Here is a 19,677-nt window from a genome sequence, read left to right as displayed (position 1 = left end):
AATGGTTCTCACAACACAACACTAAAAATAAATAACTGAAAGCTTCTACATGCGCCTCATGTGTTCTGCATGCTCCCTCTCAAGCAAGTCAAACCTTCCTTCTTTTGTTTCCAGCATGCTAAAGACCTCCCTAAATTCAGGCTTCACAATCAGAAAGGTGGTTGTATACATTAGAGCTGTTTTCTCTTGCACCCCACAATCTTTAACCATCTTCATGGCCTCTGCAATGCTAGGGACTTGGCTGGTTGGAGGTGTAGATGATGCTTCAACACTTGTGGAGATCTTCTCTGCTGCAGTTTCTATCTTCAAACATGTGTTCTTGTACATGCGAAAGAATGGGCTCTTCTCATCCTTTTCGTCAGTAGCAGTAGAGGACTCTTTTCGTTTCTTTTTTCCTGGTTTCGATTTTTTCAAAGCAGCCAACTTGACATCATTATTATGTGGAGGTTTTTGTATCTCACCCACATCCTCATCACTTGAGTCATCGGAGGAAATATCTCCAGGACAGGATGCACTTGCCCCGCTAACATGTATCTTATCAAACAACATATGAAGATCGTCAAGGTGCTTCGGTCCTTGTTTTCTAAACCTAACATGATTGCATTTGATACCTTTATCAGGATTGTTGCATCTCTGAAATTCAAGATAAAGTTAACAAGTCAGCCCATATACTCAAAATGCATAACTGTAAATGAAAAAAGAACAGTACACAGTTCTTACAGCTAGGTGTTCATCCCACCATTCGTTGGAGCAGTCAACAGTTTGCTTTGCCTCATTCCATCCAAGACCGGTGGCAGAATTCTTCAACTCCATAAACCATGTATATTCGTTTTTCATATTGTCCAACTTATTCTTCAATTGTTTCTTTGTTTGCTTCAGCCTAGTTTTTTCTTCATACTTAGTTACCAGATTTTTCCAAGCAGTCCTAGTGAACAATCCCAATGGTCTATTCCCAGCTTCTATCTCTCCTTTGCATATGTCAATGAAATGCCTCACATTGGTATCACACCAATCTGCCTTATCAGCCATCTTTTTAGGAGAGTTAAGAAAACAGTGATGTGTCAGCATATAGTAGAACTAACAAAAGCAGGTCACATTGGTATCACACCAATCTGCCAGATGTTCATTGAGTTTGATAGATATGGATCTGAAACCACCACAAGGGCAAAGGATTTTTGTGGCGAAAATTTTCATCACAAAAGCATATTTTTTCGCCACAAATCAGCCTTTGTGGCGACATTGTAAATCGTCACTAGTCGCCACAGATACTCGCCTCACAAATATTCTAGTGATGATTTTACGTTCCCCACAAATGACCACACTCATTAGTGACGAATTGTTGTGCCACTAGTAAAGTGGCCATTTGTGGCCCCATTCGTTATCACAAAAACATATGTATTAGTGGCAAAAAATATGCCACTTATAATGTTTTTAGTGGCGAGAATAGTTGACACCATTATACAGCATTTATGGCAATTTGATTGCCACCGTTACCATTGTAAAAGTGATGAATTATATCGTCACTAGAGACTATATAATAGTGACAGAAGTTTCGCCATTATACAAGTTTACTGTGTCAATATTTGTTCTTACTATTAAATTGTAGTTGTGTTTAATAGTTTCTCACAATATGTTTGGGAAAAAGTGGTGACTTATTAACTCATCCTCACATGCAAATTACGGTGGTAAAACAGCTCACTGGATGTACATTATAGCAATATGATTCTCCCAAATCTACACTAAAAAAATTTATTTCAATAATTCAATTTCGGTAATCAAGCAGTACACAAAATTGAGAACACTACATGAATAGTTTGTTTTTCGACTAAGAACTAATGCGAAGTGCTCCACTATTGGCACGGGTGTAGAAGAAATCTTTTCATGATGTGTCCAGCAGCTTCATGTATTTTGGTCTGCAAAACATGAAACAACAAAGTAATTAAAAACCCATATACTACACAACAGGCAAAAACGTTCATCTGGATGAATTGTAATAAGTCTGAGCACGAATTAGCAACATGATAGTGTAACATGTAAATGTTCTCAGAATTGCTGCTATTCAAAAAAAAAAATCTGCAGACATGCTGTTTCAAAAACGTTGCTGCTGTAGAGATAACACAATAACCAATGAAAGAGTGATACAGAATTCTACTACCATATTTTTTTCATACAAAAGCACACCACTTTCGCCTAATCCTAGTTCAAAAGGTAGGATACAAATTGACATAGACGTGAAACCTAAAGATGCCATCAGAAAGGGAAGTCACATATTCGTACCATTATTTATTCACCCGTTGAAAACTTGGAATAGACCATGTCCCATCAACCTTTTGATATGTAGCCCTCCAAACTTTCATAGCAGCAGGCCATTCACTAGTTTCAAGTCTCGCTACAATGGAATAAAAAAAAGCATATAATCACCGATTCAGAATAATATGTAGCAGATTTTTTCCACACCAAATCGTAAGCAACAATACGAGGCTGCAAAAGCTTTCTTAATTCCTTTGATGCAACATGCTATAATACATCAGATTTTTTATGTAGAAATATTTAGTGGTCCTGAATCTATAAGGCAAACATGTACCAGAGGTCAATTGGTCCCTTGGATCAATGGATAAAGCAGAGGCAATCTCATCAAATTCTCTATCCATTTCAACAATTCATCGAGGCACCCGTGAAGCCATTTTCCCTGTGAAAGAGCAATAAAATTAAAGGAGCAAAACAGCAATGGAATTAATGTATATTTTACCAAAAGGAACAATCTGATAAAAAATAATTGAAAAACGGAATATGAAGGTTCAAAACAATGTGACCAAAACTTTTTTGAGAAATATAAAGGTTGGAGTGAGCCGGAGGCATGGATGCCCATTGGTTGGTGTCTAGCACAAACACGGCATGGATGTGATGCATATTCACAGATCGAAAATCAGAATATCACTATGGAGATAGAGGTACCGTATCTTCGTGCGGTGCGGAGATGGCGATGGCGGCAGCAGGCGGTGGCCGCGACGAACTCGATTGGAGGCCGCGATGATGGATCAACTGGACTGTGGATGTGCTTCATCGGCATCATGGATCCGTAGGGCAGCTAGCCACCGCAGGCATCCCGCGTGCGCCATGGCGATACATGGCTTTGGCAGCCGCTTTGACCCAGAACCAGGAGTAAATCTTGGGCAACTATAATAGAAACATGATGGCCGGATGGAGGAATACTTGGCAATAAAAAAGGAAATACTAGTAGTACATGCATTCACCGATTATTTGGAGGGAAAGGTGAATGGATATTTGGAGGGAACTATTTTCACCAATTATAAGGAGGAAAAGGGTACGCTAGGTGTGAAAAAAAAAGATAAACAAGACCCATAGTATTTCTACTAGAAATTATAATGCGAAAAAAGATAAACAAGACCCATAATATTTCTACTAGAAATTAAAATTTTTAATACCAATATTATTTTAATGTGTGTTCATTGAACTAACATTTTTGCTATTTTTTTAGATAATGAATAAAATTTGACTACAGACCTCTTCAAATAACATGCATCACTTGAAAATGAGTTCTATATCTCTGAAAGGTCCTTCGATGGTATTTTCCAAAAACAAGGTTCTTCCAATGCTATATAACTAATTTTCCCCTCTAAAAATATTACTCCTACAAAGTCTAACTAACTCCACATATTGAGTTTATCATTATAGACAATACAACAAATAAAAAGACATTCATGGGAGGCCAAGAATTGAGTGTAGCTCATATCTATGTATAGAGTGGTCAGGCAAAGATATTCAATATATGTGAACTCAGTGTAGCTCATCAGTTTAGGTTCTTATGGTGTAACTTGGCCACCCTCGTTAGTCATCGATGTAGTGAATCATTTAGATGAGTGTGCATGTAAGCATCTTCCAGCCCTCCTTGGCTCCGCCGCTAACAATACCTACACAATATCAATATTTTTGTCAGATACAAATATGGATTCGAATGTTCTTGAATGTGAATACAAAATGAATGGCTCGGATTCAAATTCGCATTTAGAAATTTACTTGGCTTAGTTAATATCATGTGCCTACCTTTTTGCACGTACTTTTGAAAGAACAATATCATTAAACAAGTCAGGACTAAAGTATGAGTATATAAAATTGTCACTTGCAAATAAATTGTTAAACTAATAATTAAATATATAAAAATCATAAATAATTGATTATTTAAATCATATATTAAATATTTATAAAATAATATAGAATACATAATTGTATTACTAAAGATCAAGCCAAATATCAACATTCGAACCACATATTGGCTAATATTTTTTACAAATAACTCACTCATATTCGATGACTAATGTGCTTTACATCTTAATCAAATACAAAATCGGGTCCTTAATAAATAACCAAGCTCCTTGCCATGTATTCATCGGCATTAATGTTCACCATAAAAATGGAAAGAAAAAGAAAATAGAACAAGAATCTCCTACTTTTTCGCACCCAGATAACGCAGTCCAGACATCAGAACTCAATAATCCGTGACTACCGCTTAAACTCTAGACAACCCCTACGGCCGCCGATCCGTTGCTTCTTGCCTCAGAGCACACGTGCACATCCGGACGGGAGCAAAGCTGACGCGCTCGTGTTCAACACCTTTACGGACAGGTGATACTTTTAATATATGGTCAAATTTCCTAGATAAATTACTCGTAGAAGAAGCAAAGACTGTAGAAGGCTATATATTGTGTCTTCAAGAATCGAAGAAGAAAGAGGTATAACTGTGGACTAACACGTGGGACCATCTTAGATAGGCTTTATGTGGTATGTGTGTTTATTGAATAAGATTAGAGGATAGCTGTATTAATAAGGGGCTGATGCATGGCGACTATTTTAACTAAGCTAGCAAGTCATAACTATGATTTGCCATAGTATTTTATTTGAGCACTAATTGTGTGTCCGGTGGCTGTAGAAGATTTTTACCACCGATAAATACTAGCAGTAGTGAGAAAAATTATTTAACCACGGATAACGTGTTAAATATTTTTTTTGAACTTGATAACTTGTTAAATATTAACAAAACTATGTTTCATCACTCAAATTTGCCACTAAAGATGGATCCTATGACAAAATAATATTTTCACTAATAACTGACATAAGAGTGATGAAAAATAGTTTTTTTCACAAATAGTATGGCAACGAGTGGCAAATTTAAATTTCGCCACAATAGTTTCTCACTAATTGTGTGTCCTGTGACGATAATTGTTTCTGCCACTAATAAATGTCCTATCAGTGAGGTAAATTTTTTTTGCCACAGATATCTTATTAAATAGTGGCAAAACAATGTTTCACCACTAGATTCGCCACTAAAGATGCTTTTTGTGGCGAATTAAAATTTTGTCACTAATAACTAACATAATAGTGATAAAACTTGTTTTGTCACAAATAGTATGGACATTAGTGGCAAGGATAAATTTTGCCACATCATTTTATCACTAATGCTCAGTCTTCCTGTAGTGAACCAGTTACTCATGCCTACACCTTTTATTTTAGTTATGGATATCCTTGACACTAGCTACACATGCGTAGTAATTTATTCATCTATTACACATCTGATCTTAGATAGACATATGATGGGGCCCTGACAATTTTAGGCTGAAAATACCCGGCAAACTAAAGTTACCCTCTACATTCCTGCCTTGTGCATGTGTTTAATTCTTACATTCCATTGCTGTGATTTAGTCAAATACCACTTCAATAATATAAGACACGGATTGTTGTTGAAATATAAAGTGAAGACCACTCACACCTTTTCCATCAGGCCATGGGGGATTACCAGGCCCAGGTCTCATAATGTTGTTCAGCAGCCAAACAATACTTGGGAGGAGATTGCAAGTTGTGGATACTCATGGGGATTGTCAGACTCGCAAAAAAAGAGAGAACAGAGCAACTCTAAACTCCTTTCACAATTTGCTTTCCGTTTTATCCAAGTTTCAAAATCAGGATTCCAACTTAGCAAATTACTCAGTTTATGTAGCACTTGTTCAAATAATCTCCACACACACAATCTGAAAGCGTAAGAACATAACTTCAAACAGTTTCTGGTACACCATCCAGTTTGAATGAATCTAATCAAATCCTAAAATTCCCACATAGCTAAACCATGCAAATCATCTTCAAGATAGTGCATTTAAATCACCCATACACATTCTTTGCTCTGATAAAAGAGAAGACAGCCACACAAAAACAACAAAGGCGCACATTATTTTGAAATTCTAAGCTGGTATCATGGATTGAATATTAGCTATCACTCAAAGTATCGGACAATCATATATGTAAACCATAGTCATTATCAGACTCGCAAAAAAAACAAGTCATTATCAGACTTCTGTTCTATAATCCCCATTGTTTTGCTCATTATTACTAGCCCCAGAAAACGGAGCAGATTTGTATGCTTGGTAGATGGTTCCACCCAGACCATACGTTCAAAGTTCCAACTTAGATACCTACACTTGTTCCTCAAAATGGATCAGTGGAAACAGAGATGCAGGTGGAAGGGGAGTCGGAGGAGTTACCTCACCAGATCTGGAAGGGGAGGTTGGTGGCGTGTAGATCGGGAGGTCGACGATAGGCTCCGGGGAAGGACGAGGCGCCGCTGCCGCCGTCGGCTTCAGGGCGCCGCTGCCGCCGGCTTTAGGGGAGGTGAACGAGGGGCGCCGCCGTGGGCTCGCTGGGAGGATGACGAGGGTCGTGGATGCTCGATTCGGTGGGTGGAGCGCCGCCGCCGGCTTGAGGGGAGGCAGATGGGCGGCGCCGCCGCCGGAGGGCGCGCCAAAACCCTAGTGCAGCAGGCGTCGGGCAGGAACCAGAGGAGGCGCGGGTGGGGAGTGAGAGCGACAGAGGCGTCGGTGGGAAAGAAAAACGAAGGGGTACGCTCATAACCGGTGGCATTGTGGGTAATTTTTGCGAACCGTTCGCCTCACAGCCAGAAAAAGCACGTCTCGGGTGGCTGTGGAGAATGAACTACAGAAAAGTCGCTTTTGTGAACTACAGCCGGAAGAAGCTCATTCCTTTGGTTTAGCTTTTGACTTTTCTTGAAAGCAAAAGCACTTTCACAGCTTAACCAAAGGGACCCTAAATACAAATAGATTTAGAGTAACTGGTACAGATTTTGGTACTCAAGTTTCATAACACAATACTAGCTTTATCACCGTTCAAAAAAGTGTTATAGCAGAGAGAGTAAACTACACTTGCATCCTTGAAACCAATCAAAATCTTGTCAATAGCATCACGACATCATAGCAGCATTAGTTCCATCACAATCTGACAGGAAAGGGTTTGTTCTGAACCTGACGAGAGGCGGACAGGCGGTGAAGGAACTCACGAGTGTGGTGCCCCTTGATGATGTCCCTGCAGCTGCAGAGCTCCTGGAAGGCGTGCCTACGAGAACGCTGGTTTGCACGGTGCTGCTCGACGGTGTCTCGGGGACAGCGCTGCCGGACGGCGTCTTGCCGTTGGACTGTCGGTGCTGAGCTGCTGGGCTACCGGCGTAGCACCGCTTGGCTCTTCCAGTCCGAGGTTGCAGATTAGCTCGACTCCTCCAGGTAGTGGGCGGCGCAGCCCGTGGGAGACCAGCGCGCCGCGCGCGCAGATGGGCAGCCCCTCCCGCCTATTTTTTCATAGGAAAAGCTAAAGAGACTTTCCCTTGTGTGTCATTATAAAAGATCGTAATCCTCAGCGTCACTACTTTAATTTTTTCGTGTCCTTCATGCCACTTCCGTCAGTTTGGGCTCTGACGCCGTCAAACTGCAGGTGTGAAAAGACAAAAATACCCTTAAGTCTAAATATGTTATTAATTTTTTTGAGCATCTTAACAACTTCAAATGAAAAAACTCAAAACTAGAAAGTTGTAGATCTCGTTGAGATCTATAATTTTCATATAAAATTTATTTTTATTTAATTCCGCAAAAAAATATGATTTGATATGATTAATATATCTTAGAAAAATCATCATTTTTTTGCGGAATTAAATGATAATAATTTTTTTTGTAGAAGTCGTTAAGATGCTCAAAAATATTAATAATATAATTAGACTTAAGGGTATTTTCGTCTTTTCACACCTGCAGTTTGACGGCGTTAGAACCCAAACTGACCGAAGTGGCATGAAGGACACGAAAAAGTTAGAGTAGTGGCGCTGAAGACCGTTGAATTTTTCCAGAGATACAAAAGGGATTGCGATCTTTTATAATAGCACACGGGAAAAAGTCTCTTAGATGTGCTGCAAATTCGTGGGAGCCATCAGATTCGATTTGAACGGTAGCCAGACGCCAGAAAGCCAGAAAGGTACGCGGTGACCGAATCTGAATCCCCGAGGCTGGTGTGGACCCCTATAAATCTCGGGTGTACTGGATCCGCCTTTGGCCGTCGTAGAAGCAAATCCCATCCATGTCGGCGCCGGTGCAGATCCCATCCCCACCCGCCTACATCCCATCCATGTCGTCGTCGGCGGCGGCGGCGGAGCAGATCCCATCCCCACCCACCTACAGGTTCCGGCCTAAGAAGCGCGAGCTCGTCGAATTCTACCTCCTCCCGCGCGCCCGTGGCCAGGACCCATTCCCCGGCGTCATCTTCGAGGACGACGCGGCGGGGAGCTCGCTGCCCTGGGATCTCTTCGAGCGCCACGGCGTGGGGAGCGAGGACGAGGCCTACTTCATCGTGCGCTCCAGCGAAGCCAAGAAACCCGTCGCCCGCCAGGACCGCGCCTGCGATGGCGGCGTCGGGACGTGGAAGATGCAGAGCAGCGTAGAGAAGTCCCTGCGCGTCCGCGGCGAGAGGATCAGGGTCCACGTCAGCAACCTCAACCTGCACATGGGCAAAGGCAAGAACAGCGGCAGCGTGGGGTGGGTGATGCACGAGTACAGCATCGCCGCGCCGCCCTGCCCGTCGCTCGTCAAGATCTGCCACATCGCCTTCAGCGGCCACGGTCGGATGCGCATGCGTGTGCCGGATGGCCAACAAGTCCGCCAGAGTAGTGGTCATGCGCGCTGCGCCACCGCGGCCAGCGGTTCATCAGCGCTTCCTTGTTCTGGGGCGATGCTCGATCACGGCTCCTCGGGCGTGGCATATGCTTCTGGAGACGAAGAACCCTCACACCTCGTTCTGATCGACGATGACAACTTCCGGCAGAGCCCTCTTCTTGGCAGCAGCGACTTTCAGGGCTTCCCGTCCGCAGCGTCAGAGCAGTACACGGAGTTGGAGGCGCAGGTGCCGACTACAGAGCAGCAGGACATCGCGGTGCCGCAGTTGATGGTCCAACAATCTACCATGCCGGTGGCGCAGCAGCTGTCTGCAGGAGAACTGGAGTTCTGGAGCTCGATAGGGGTTGATGTGCAGAGCAATAACAGTTTTGATCAGGAGCAGTCCACAGGGGTCCAGAGCAGCTGGGTGGTGCCCAACAACAGCGCCATGGCAACAGGGGCCCAGAGCAGCTGGGTGGCGCCCAACACCGGCGCCATGGCAACAGGGGTCCAGAGCAGCTGGGTGGTGCCCAACAATGGCGCCATGGCAACAGGTCCCCAGAGCAGCTGGGTGGTGCCCAACACTGGTGCCATGGCAACAGGGGTCCAGAGTAGCTGGGTGGCAGTAGACCTCGATGACTTCTGCAGGTCAATATTGACTAATGTGCAGACCAACTGCGCGGCACCGAACTTCGGCAACATGGCCACTGGAACGCTGGGCAGTGGCTGCTCATTGCTATGTAAGTAGAAGAGTACTTTCTGGTCAAGAACTAACTCAGGAATCATTCGGAGCCAAGGAGCATGGAGCAACAGTTTCTAGTCTCTGGTCAAGAAGCTGTTCGGAGATATGCTCGGGGGCTGTAGCTTGTAGTAAGCAGCTTCCACTCTGCAGTGACTTAGGAAGTTTATTATTCAGTGGTGGAAAGCCACCCACTAATGTAACCATTACTCACTTTGTAGCCTATCCTTCTATCATTTTGTAGCCAAGGAGCATAGGCCAACAGTTTCTATCATTTTGTAGCCACACATTAATGTAATCATTACAGTACCTAAATCTATGGGTCTATATATGTAATGTTAAGTTCTTCCCTATAATATTCAGTTCAGACTGTCTTGAATTACAAATGGAACCGTAGGATTTTCGACAATATCCACTCCACACCGCTTCAAGTAGCTGGACAAATTATGTTTCATTTAATTGTTTCTGGTGCGGGTCGTTGGACCCAGGCGGGCTTTTCTAGGGGTGGCTTACGGTTTTGCTAGCGCCTTGCTTTGTATATAAAACTCTTCTACCTTAATTTCAGAAATTCTGTCAGAAAAGTTTTTCTGACAAGACAAGTGACTAATGATGACCTTGCTGACTTGATCTTCTCTACAGGCATGCCATCTACTTAATGTACTATCAAAGGAACTTCTTGGTGATTTTGAACCATGTTCTGAAATATTTATTCCGGTAATCCTTGAAACCAGTTCAGTACTCCACAAATGTGGCTTGATACTTAATTAAGGTTAATATACAATGAAATTGTCAGGTACTTTTTAAGCTTGTTATCATAACTGTGCTTGTGATTGCCGAATCTGCGGACAACTGCATAAAATCTGTAATACATCTACATTCTTTCATTGAATTGTGCTCCCCCCCCCCCCCCCCTACATTACATATTTCCCTTTTTTTGACATGTATTATCTTGCAGATCCTGTGCAACTGCAAGGTTTCACGTATTCTTCCACTTATAGCTGATACAGCGAAGAATGACCGCAGTGCAGTCCTCCGTGCTAGGTATTCGTATTTTAGCATCATATTTATCTGGACATCCATTGTTTTGCAAGCAATTCATGCCTATTTGCTACTATGGCAGGTGCTGCGAATATGCACTCTTAACATTGGAGTATTGGCCGATGCTCCGGAAATACACTGCTCAGCTGATTTGTATGAAGACCTAATAAAGTCCTGTGTTGCAGATGCAATGAGTGAGGTATTGAGGTTGGAATAACACCATCCAAATTTCCTGACTTAGTTCATATTAATGTTCAGTCTTGGGATCCTGAATAATTTCTCTGTACATGTTCTATATTTAATGCCATATTTGCATATACAGGTCCGTGCAACGGCAAGGACTTGCTATAGGATGTTCACAAAAACATGGCCTGAGCGTTCACACTGGCTTTTCATGTCATTTGATCCTGCCATACAGAGGGTATACTTTTTTACTTCTCTGCATGTTCTTCCATTTATTTTTCTTGAATACACAAGAGAGCTGTGTATCATTGCATTAAAAAGATGCTCTTCCATTTAGATTCTGTACAATGTGTACATATAAAGGTAATACTGAAGGATCAAAGTGCTCTTGAACCTGATTTATATTTATTTCCTTTTAAAAATGTCTTTGCTTATGTTGGTGGTTCAAACAAATCTGAGAAATAGCTCTTTACTGAGAGAGCCATGTACTTTTATCTTCCACGAAAAAACATCATACTTGATCTTTTTGTGGGTCACTTGATTTCATGGAATCATAATTGTAGCTGGTTATCTTGGTTACAGCAATGAAGAAAATCACAAGTATTTTCCCATCACAATCATGTGTTTCATTTGATCAAAACATGGCTCATAATAGTCTGTACTCTGTAAATTGACAGCTTTGTAGATGTACTTCTAGAGATCTGTATGAGTAATTCATATGTTTTACCCAGATTAGTTCAAGGTACAGATAGGTTAGTGCTGCTAGTTAGTTTATGAACATTGTATATTTTTTTTTGAAGCTTAAGTAACTAACCATACAGTTTAAGTATTCCTGGAAAAGCAGATTAGCACTGCTACTTAGTTGGTTTATGAACATTGTTGTGATTTTAGCAATCCTAATTGCCTAATGCCCTAAACATACGACATAAGTGTTCCTGCAAAAGCAGCCTTTTTGTATACCTGTATGGTAGCAGTTTTGTTGTAAAAAAAATGTTATATCATGTTTTTTTTTTCGTTAAAAAAAAGTCATGGATGTTTGACAGTTTTATTTACAGAATTTCTTTTAGTTTGATCTAAAGATGGATTTGTCTTCAGATAATAAACGATGAAGATGGGGGCAAGCACAAGAGGTATCCTTTTCCATCATTGTACGAGAGGGGTGGTCAAGTTTCTCGTGCTTCATCTCATGCAGATGGTACCCATTATGGATATGGTACTTCAGCCATTGTTGCAATGGACAAGAGTGGAGCTATTTCTTCTGAATCATCTCCCTCGTGTAGCCATCTTCTGTTGTCACAATCACAGAAAGTCAGTAGAGCTGAAAGAAGTATAGAGAGTGTGCTGAGTCCAAGCAAACAAAAAGTTTCAGCCATTGAAAGTTTATTGAAAGGTGTAAGCATGTCAGACTGGCACAAGTTCTCAGCTGTTCACTCAACAAGCTTGGACCTTGGTATTCTCTAAGCTATATTTGGAATTTTCGTATAAAAAATGAATCTCATCTGTTGTGCAGTGCCATCTCCTTATGGCTTTTATAATATATTAATCTAATACTAAAAAGTTCTTACTTTCCTTTTCATTTCTTCCTAGTGCAGGAGTTGATTACCCATCCTCTCGTGATCCTCCTGTCCCATCTGCTCTACCTTCTCTGGATTCATCCCTGGCTGGCATGACTAGCTCAAGAAATGGTGGTTCTTGTTTGGTGGACACCAAAAAACGACCAAGCTCACCTTATTTGCGTAATTTATCTTCTGTATCAGTATCAGGCTTGTCACTTCCATCTTTAAGAAGATCTTCAGGGAGATCTCAAGATGGTAGCATTATGGATGAGAATCATGATACATGGCCAACCATGAGATCACCAAAAATGCAGATGGACAAACACTATGTGGATATGCCCTATTTACAGAAATTCACCTAACAATCATGTTCAACACTTCCAGAGGCCTCTTAGGAAGCAAGTAGCATCAAGGGTTTCTGTAAGTGGCAGGTGCAGTTTTGATGATGGTCATGTCCTATCTAATGACATATGTGGATATACAGATGGTCTGGCGTCTCTAAATGATGCACTATCTGAGGGCCTTAGTCCAAGTTCAGACTGGACAGCTAGAGTTGCAGCATTCAACTGCGTTCAGATATTGCTGCAACAAGGAAAGAAAGGCATTCAAGGTATTACTCAGAACTTTGAAAAGGTTATGAAACTATTTTTTTCGTTTTTTGGATGATCCTCATCACAAAGTTGCACAGGCAGCTTTCTCCACACTTGCAGATCTTATTCCAGCATTCAAAAAGAAAAGAATCTTACCATGCATCTTTTCAAGACTCATCGATCCAAAAGAGTTGGTTCAGCAACCATGTTCCTCGACCTTAGAAATTGTTGGCAGAACATATTCTATTGACATGTTGCTACCTGCACTAGTACGTTCACTGGATGAACAAAGGTCTCCAAAGGCAAAACTGGCTGTTCTTGAGTTTGCAATTAAATCATTCAAGAATTACAGAATAGATTCTGGAGGTTACAGTAGCAGTGGTTTTCTTAAGCTGTGGCTTACAAAGCTAGCACCTTTAATACATGAAAAGAATGCTAAGTTGAAAGAAGCATCTATTTATGGAATCATATCAGTTTATTCTCATTTTGATTCAGCCGCAGTCCTAAATTTCATCCTTGGTTTGTCGATTGATGAACAAAACATTGTGAGGCGAGCTTTGAAGCAATATACTCCTCGTATTGAGGTCGATTTGGTCAACTACCTTCAGAGCAAGAAAGAGCGTGCACGTCCCAAATCTTTTGACCGAGTTGATTCTAGCGTTTCTTCTGAAGATGGTTATGCTGTGACATTGAAGAATAGCTTTCCATTTGGGCACTTTTCTGATAGTTTGCTTGATGCTGGACGAGGGAAAAAGATGGGTACAGTGCAAGAATCAGCATTACTTAATGTTCCAATTGGTCGAACTACCTCTGATGTCTCTATTGATCACGCTAAGCAATGTTTTGAACGCACCTCTGAAGCTGAAGTTCTTATGCAGAGTAGGGAACTAAACAACAATACCCGCTCAGTTGTAGAAACTGTGCATTCATGGGCAGATTTTCCTGAAAAATCAGATGCCACCATGGATGATGAAAATTTTACTGGAACTCATTGCTTGGATTTGGGCCATATTCCATCTGATGGACATAGTTCTGTTCTAGCAATTTCTAGGGAGCACACTCAAGAGGTAGATCAGTTTGTTGATCCTAGCTATGTGAATATTATCCCACGCGTCAGTAATGGGCCTAGCATACCACAACTTCTTCATCAGGTACTTCTGCATTATGCCCATTTTCCTTTTTCAGCTTTGTTGATTCTGCCTGTATTGCTGCATATGTATTTCTTTTATATTTTTTATTTTGTGCTCAGTACAGAACGATTATTATTTTTTAGATTGGCAATGATGGTGACGTTTCAATCCTAGAAAAGCAGGACGCGTTACAGCAGTTGGTTAAAGCTTCCTCCAATAAAGATAACTTTATATGGACTAAGGTTTTGCTTCCGTACCCTTTCAATTTCTTTTTCATTTTCTTTGGAAGAACAACTCCGGTGTTATTGCTTTCTTTTATCTGTTGGGTCTTTTTTTGTGAATTTTTCTCTTGACAATTGTACTAAACTTTACTCAATATCATACCCTTTTGCATCTGGTGCTACAATCCTTTTGTGGCTTGTACGAGAATAAATGAGCGTTCCTTTGTCTGTTCAGGTTGCATGAAGTGAAAAACAATAGACACGTGTTTCATGCGAGTTGCATCATATTTCTTTTTGTCTTGTTGAGTTGCATTTATTTTCACTTCTTTGTTTAACATATGAAATCATTCGCGGTGTTTAACATACCTGCTTTCTAGTATAATTCAAATGTTGACTTATTAAAAAAATCGATACTGGTTTCTTTGAAAGATGATGATTCACTGTTTCATAACAACAGAATCTTTTTATTTTATCTCCATTAATTATTGCGTGCTTTTCAAAGAGTACTTTACAGCATACTCGTGCTATCAAATATTACTATTATTCTGTTTGTGAAAATTCATGTCTAATATCAACTTTTCTGTGTTTCAATAGTATTTCAATCGAAGTGTTGGACAATTTTGATTCCTCTGTGAGGGAGATTTGTCTGTTGTTAGTTGCTGAGATGCTCCACAATCAGGTTTTCTGCTCACTAGTCATTCATATATACTTAGGCCCTGTTTGGATCCTGTGGTTTTAAGAAACTGTAGTATAAAGAAACTTTAGTTTTAGAACAAGAGAGGTGCAAAAACATGGTTTAGAAAAAAACGATCTAGAGTGGAGTTTCTAAAACTTCAAAAAAAACTATAGTTTTAGCAATACTATGGTTTTCAAAACTACATAGATCTTTACATCCAAACACCTTATTGTTTTTAAAATAAAATTATTTCATAAAACCATGGTGTTTTACTAAAAAAAATACTTTGCATCCAAACAGGGCCCTAGTAATCTAATTGGTAACCTGTTGGATTAATAATGGCAAATTATTTTTTCTAAGAAAGATTCTATGGAAGAATCCATTGAGATTGTTCTTGAAAAGCTCCTTCACGTGACCAAAGATGATTTTGTGAAGGTATATTTTCTTTCATTTCAGAAGTTCTCTCCTTTTTTCCATGCTAATGTTTTCTTAATGCTAATACAGGTTGCAAATGAAGCACATCGATGCTTAAATGTCATGTTGGCAAAATATGACCTTTACAGATGCCCTTCTGTATGTCCAGTACTTATTAATGAAAAGAATATTCCCACATCACTACCTGTTACAACAAGCAACTTACACTTTCCTGGATTTTCTTTGCTTGCGCTGCAGATTATTGTGCCTTTGCTGGCTAGTGATGATGAAAAGACACTTGTCATGATTATCAACTGTTTGACAAAGGTATCTAGGTTTCGCACTGTAATTATGAATGCTAAAATTTAAACTCCATTTGCCATTGTAATTTTGTATGAGCAGTCAGATAACAAAAATAATGAACTTTCACTTAGTTTGGCACATTTTTATGTGGCATATTTCCCTATTATTGAGCAATAAACAAGCATCCTACATTTAATACATGTAACTTGTCTCCTTCAGAAGTCCTGATCTTGTTGACCATTGTTAGGGACCGTAGCTGTAGTGAGGCAGTTTGGCATTATATTATATCAACAGAAACCTACAATGGTTTGGATTATTGTCCTGCGTAGCATTGCAATGCAATTCAACTATTTATTTGAGTGTGTACTGCTCGTAGAATCACACTCATTCAGAATCATTGCGGAGTATGTTCTGAGCAACGATGGTTTACTGTTTTGATCTTCTGGTAATCTTGCAGCTTGTGGGGCGCCTCTCACAGGTGGAATTGATTACTCAACTGCCTTCATTTTTACCAGCACTGTTTGATGCTTTCAGTAATCGGAGTCCAGAAGTTTGCAAGGTGCTTACCTATTCTTCTGAAACGTCTTTCTTACAGGTATGTTACTATGTTAGTTCTTCAGTCAGGGAACTTTGAAGATTATGCAAAAATAAAAAAGGAATCTTTTTCTTGTACTTAAACACAGAGAGATAAGGGTGCTAAGCTTATTTACAGCATTGAGACCTGACATTCATTTATATGCAAACAGTGATCTCTCTTTCTGGTTGTGAGCTGAATAGAGAACGGGAATGTGTATGGTTCTGTAACCAGATGAGCAGGATTGTTCTAGGATTTTTCCTTTAGAGTTAAGATTTGTTACCAAATTCTAAGAACTACTCCATCCGTTCCAAATTATTGGTTGTTTTGGCTTTTTTGTAGATACATAGTTAGACATAACGTATATTTAGGTGCATAGCAAAGCTGTGGACCTAGAAAAGCCAAAATGACCTATAATTTGAGGGAGTAGAACTCTTGGTAGTTTGGTTGCTGTATAATCTGATCTCACAAAAGTAGCCTTGTGAGGGCCTTTCAGCAATCGTGTTGTGGAATTTTTATTTCTCCTCCTTAATGCAAAGTGTGCGGTCCTCTTGTGTATTCTTGAAAAAAAAAATCTGTATCCCAACCCCACCTATCCAAACAGGTTCTATATAAGAAAAGTATAACTAAACCTATTTATTGTCAATCATTAACTCAATAGTTACGTTGCCACTAGCATACCTTCCAGATATGCTGCAGATCCGATAACACCACTGAAGTGCTCTTGTTCACTTAAGCTTCATTGCACTGTCCTGACTTCTGAATAGATCATCTGTCCATATTTGGTCATTATTAGCTCACACTATTCACTCTTTAGCATGTACTTAGTGACTGCCGATGTTATTTGGGTTATGTAAGACATATCTACTGTTTTAATTTTGTTGCATGTTTCCGGTGTATATCTGATATCATTTACGCTTTCCTTCAGGCTGTTGTATTCTGTTTAGTGGATATCTACATCATGCTTGGGAAAGCATTTGTACCATATCTGGAGGGTCTTAGTAGCACACAGCTGCGCCTAGTAACTATCTATGCAAATCGGATATCACAGGCAAGGTCCGGTGCGCCAGTGCATGCTAACCAATGAGTCATGTTTCGTGTACCATAGTAACATTTATTTGTATTAGCTGGGTTATGAGTTTCATTCATTTGTACATAGAGCAGATGAGATGCCATCTCTATCTCTATAAACGAATCCTGCACCAAAAGTAGGCTAACGGATAGGGCCACGTCGTCCGTTAGCCCGCTGGCCGTCTGATCTGACGAAAGCACGATGTGGACCGTTCGATCGGGCTAGTTACGGGTCTCCCACCATTAAGGCACGAACCCGGAAGGTCACGAATACTCGTGAACCGACCCGTCACCTCTGCGGCGCGTCTCCTTCCTCCCGCTGCTCCACTGTCCCCCGCACCTCCTCCTCCCTCCTCCCCCGAAGGCACGAGCGAAGCGGGCTACGCTGGCAGCACTTGGCGCGGGCGAATCAAGTGGGGCGCGAGGTGGGCAGGTCACCAGCACTGGTTCCGGCGTGGGGCAGGGGTACCGGCGAAAGGGCGGCGCAAGACACAGCGACCTAGCCCGCTGCTCCGCCGTCTGGGTGCTATACCTTCCACGCCGTTGAAAGGTCCTAATGGCTAGAGGGGGGGGTTGAATAGCCTAATAAAATTTCTACAACAACACTTAACAAAGTGGTTAGACAATTATGAGGCGAAGCGAGTGTTGCGCTAGCCTACTTAAAATGCAAGCCACATACCACAATTCTAGTTTAGATAGTGTCTATTCACACAATAGCAAAGACACTATCCTATGTTAGTGTGCTCTCAAAGACTAACTAAAGAGCCACACCAACCAAGCAAGCAAGCTCTCACAACTAGCTACACTAAAGAGCTTGTCAACTAGTTTGCGGTAAAGTAAAGAGAGTGATTAGGATAGTTATACCGCCATGTAGATGAAGTACCAATCAATCACAATGATGAATAACAATGAAGACCAATCACCTCGAAATCAATGATGAACACAATGATTTTTACCGAGGTTCACTTGTTTGCCGGCAAGCTAATCCTCGTTGTGGCGATTCACTCACTTGGAGGTTCACGCGCTAATTGGCTTCACACGCCAAACCCTCAATAGGGTGCCGCACAACCAACACAAGATGAGGATCACACAAGCCACGAGCAATCCACTGGAGTACCTTTTGTTGCTCCGCCGGGGAAAGGTCAAGAACCCCTCACAATCACCACGATCGGAGCCGGAGACAATCACCACATTCGCTCGACGATCCTCGCTGCTCCAAGCCGTCTAGGTGGCGGCAACCACCAAGAGTAACAAGTGAAATCCGCAGCGAAACACGAACACCAAGTGCCTCTAGATGCAATCACTCAAGCAATGCACTTGGATCACTCCCAATCTCACTATGATGATGAATCAATGATGTAGATGAGTGGGAGTACTTTGGCTAGGCTCACAAGGTTGCTATGTCAATGAAAAATGGCCAAAGATGTGAGCCACAGCCGGCCATGGGGCTTAAATAGAAGCCTCCACAAAATAGAGCCGTTGTACCCCTTCACTGGGTACTCTGCGCTCTGACCGGACGCTCCGGTCCACTTGACCGGACCCTGGACTCAGCGTTCGGTCCACAGATGGACGCCACGTGTCATTGCCTTCAAACGCTGTTCGTCATATTCCAACGGCTATGACGCTGACCGGACGCTCCGGTTAAAACTGACCGGACGCTGGAACCTCAGCGTCCGGTCGAGTACAGTAAGGGTCGAAACCTGGTTTTCCTCGACCGGACGTGTCCGGTCCACCTCGACCGGACACAACCCAGCGTCCGTTGGTAAACCCTAGCCACTGTACCGACAGTCAACGCGACCGGACGCAGGCAGTCAGCGTCCGGTGCTTCTGGATCCAGCGTCCGGTCACTGGACCGACGCTGGCATCAGCTCTGTTCTCACTTCTATCTTCTCCACCCTTGCTCCAATGTGCCAACCACCAAAAATTTGCATCCGGTGCAATAGAAAATAGGCATTCTATTTTCTCGAAAGCGCCGAATCCCGCCTCGCAAGCTCGGCGAGAGGGAGAGAGGGACCCAAACCCATCTCAACCCTGCAAACACCTTGTGCACATGTGTTAGCATGTTTTCACAAATATTATCAAGGGTGTTAGCACTCCACTAGATCTTAAATGCATATGCAATGAGTTAGAGCATCTAGTGGCACTTTGATAACCGCATTCCGGTACGAGTTTCACCCCTCTTAATAGTA

General features: G+C 41.6%; 1 protein-coding gene and 1 pseudogene across 1 annotated transcript; one reads left to right on the top strand and one right to left on the bottom strand.

Moving 5' to 3' along the window:
• LOC136477767 (CLIP-associated protein-like) overlaps positions 1–17,514 on the top strand; it is a 36,366-nt pseudogene extending 18,852 nt beyond the window's left edge.
• On the bottom strand, positions 46–1,029 carry LOC136477770 (uncharacterized). Its single transcript, XM_066476026.1, has 2 exons — positions 721–1,029; positions 46–633 (listed from the first exon to the last, which is right to left on the bottom strand). The coding sequence occupies exons 1-2, from the start codon at positions 1,027–1,029 to the stop codon at positions 46–48; spliced, it is 897 nt and encodes a 298-aa protein (XP_066332123.1).
• Positions 17,515–19,677: the final 2,163 nt, after the last annotated feature.

The sequence above is a fragment of the Miscanthus floridulus genome, chromosome 8, assembly GCF_019320115.1.
Source record: "Miscanthus floridulus cultivar M001 chromosome 8, ASM1932011v1, whole genome shotgun sequence".
NCBI lineage: Eukaryota > Viridiplantae > Streptophyta > Magnoliopsida > Poales > Poaceae > Miscanthus > Miscanthus floridulus.
The sequence above is the reverse complement of the archived record's forward strand: the minus strand, read 5'-3'. Positions and strand labels throughout refer to the sequence as shown.

Excerpts from the sequence above, each read along its gene's own strand:
- LOC136477770 (XM_066476026.1), bottom strand. The coding sequence starts at position 1,029 with ATGGCTGATAAGGCAGATTGGTGTGATACCAATGTGAGGCATTTCATT. Across the intron at positions 634-720 it reads GGTGGGATGAACACCTAGCT|AGATGCAACAATCCTGATAA; the intron begins GTAAGAACTGTG and ends CTTGAATTTCAG.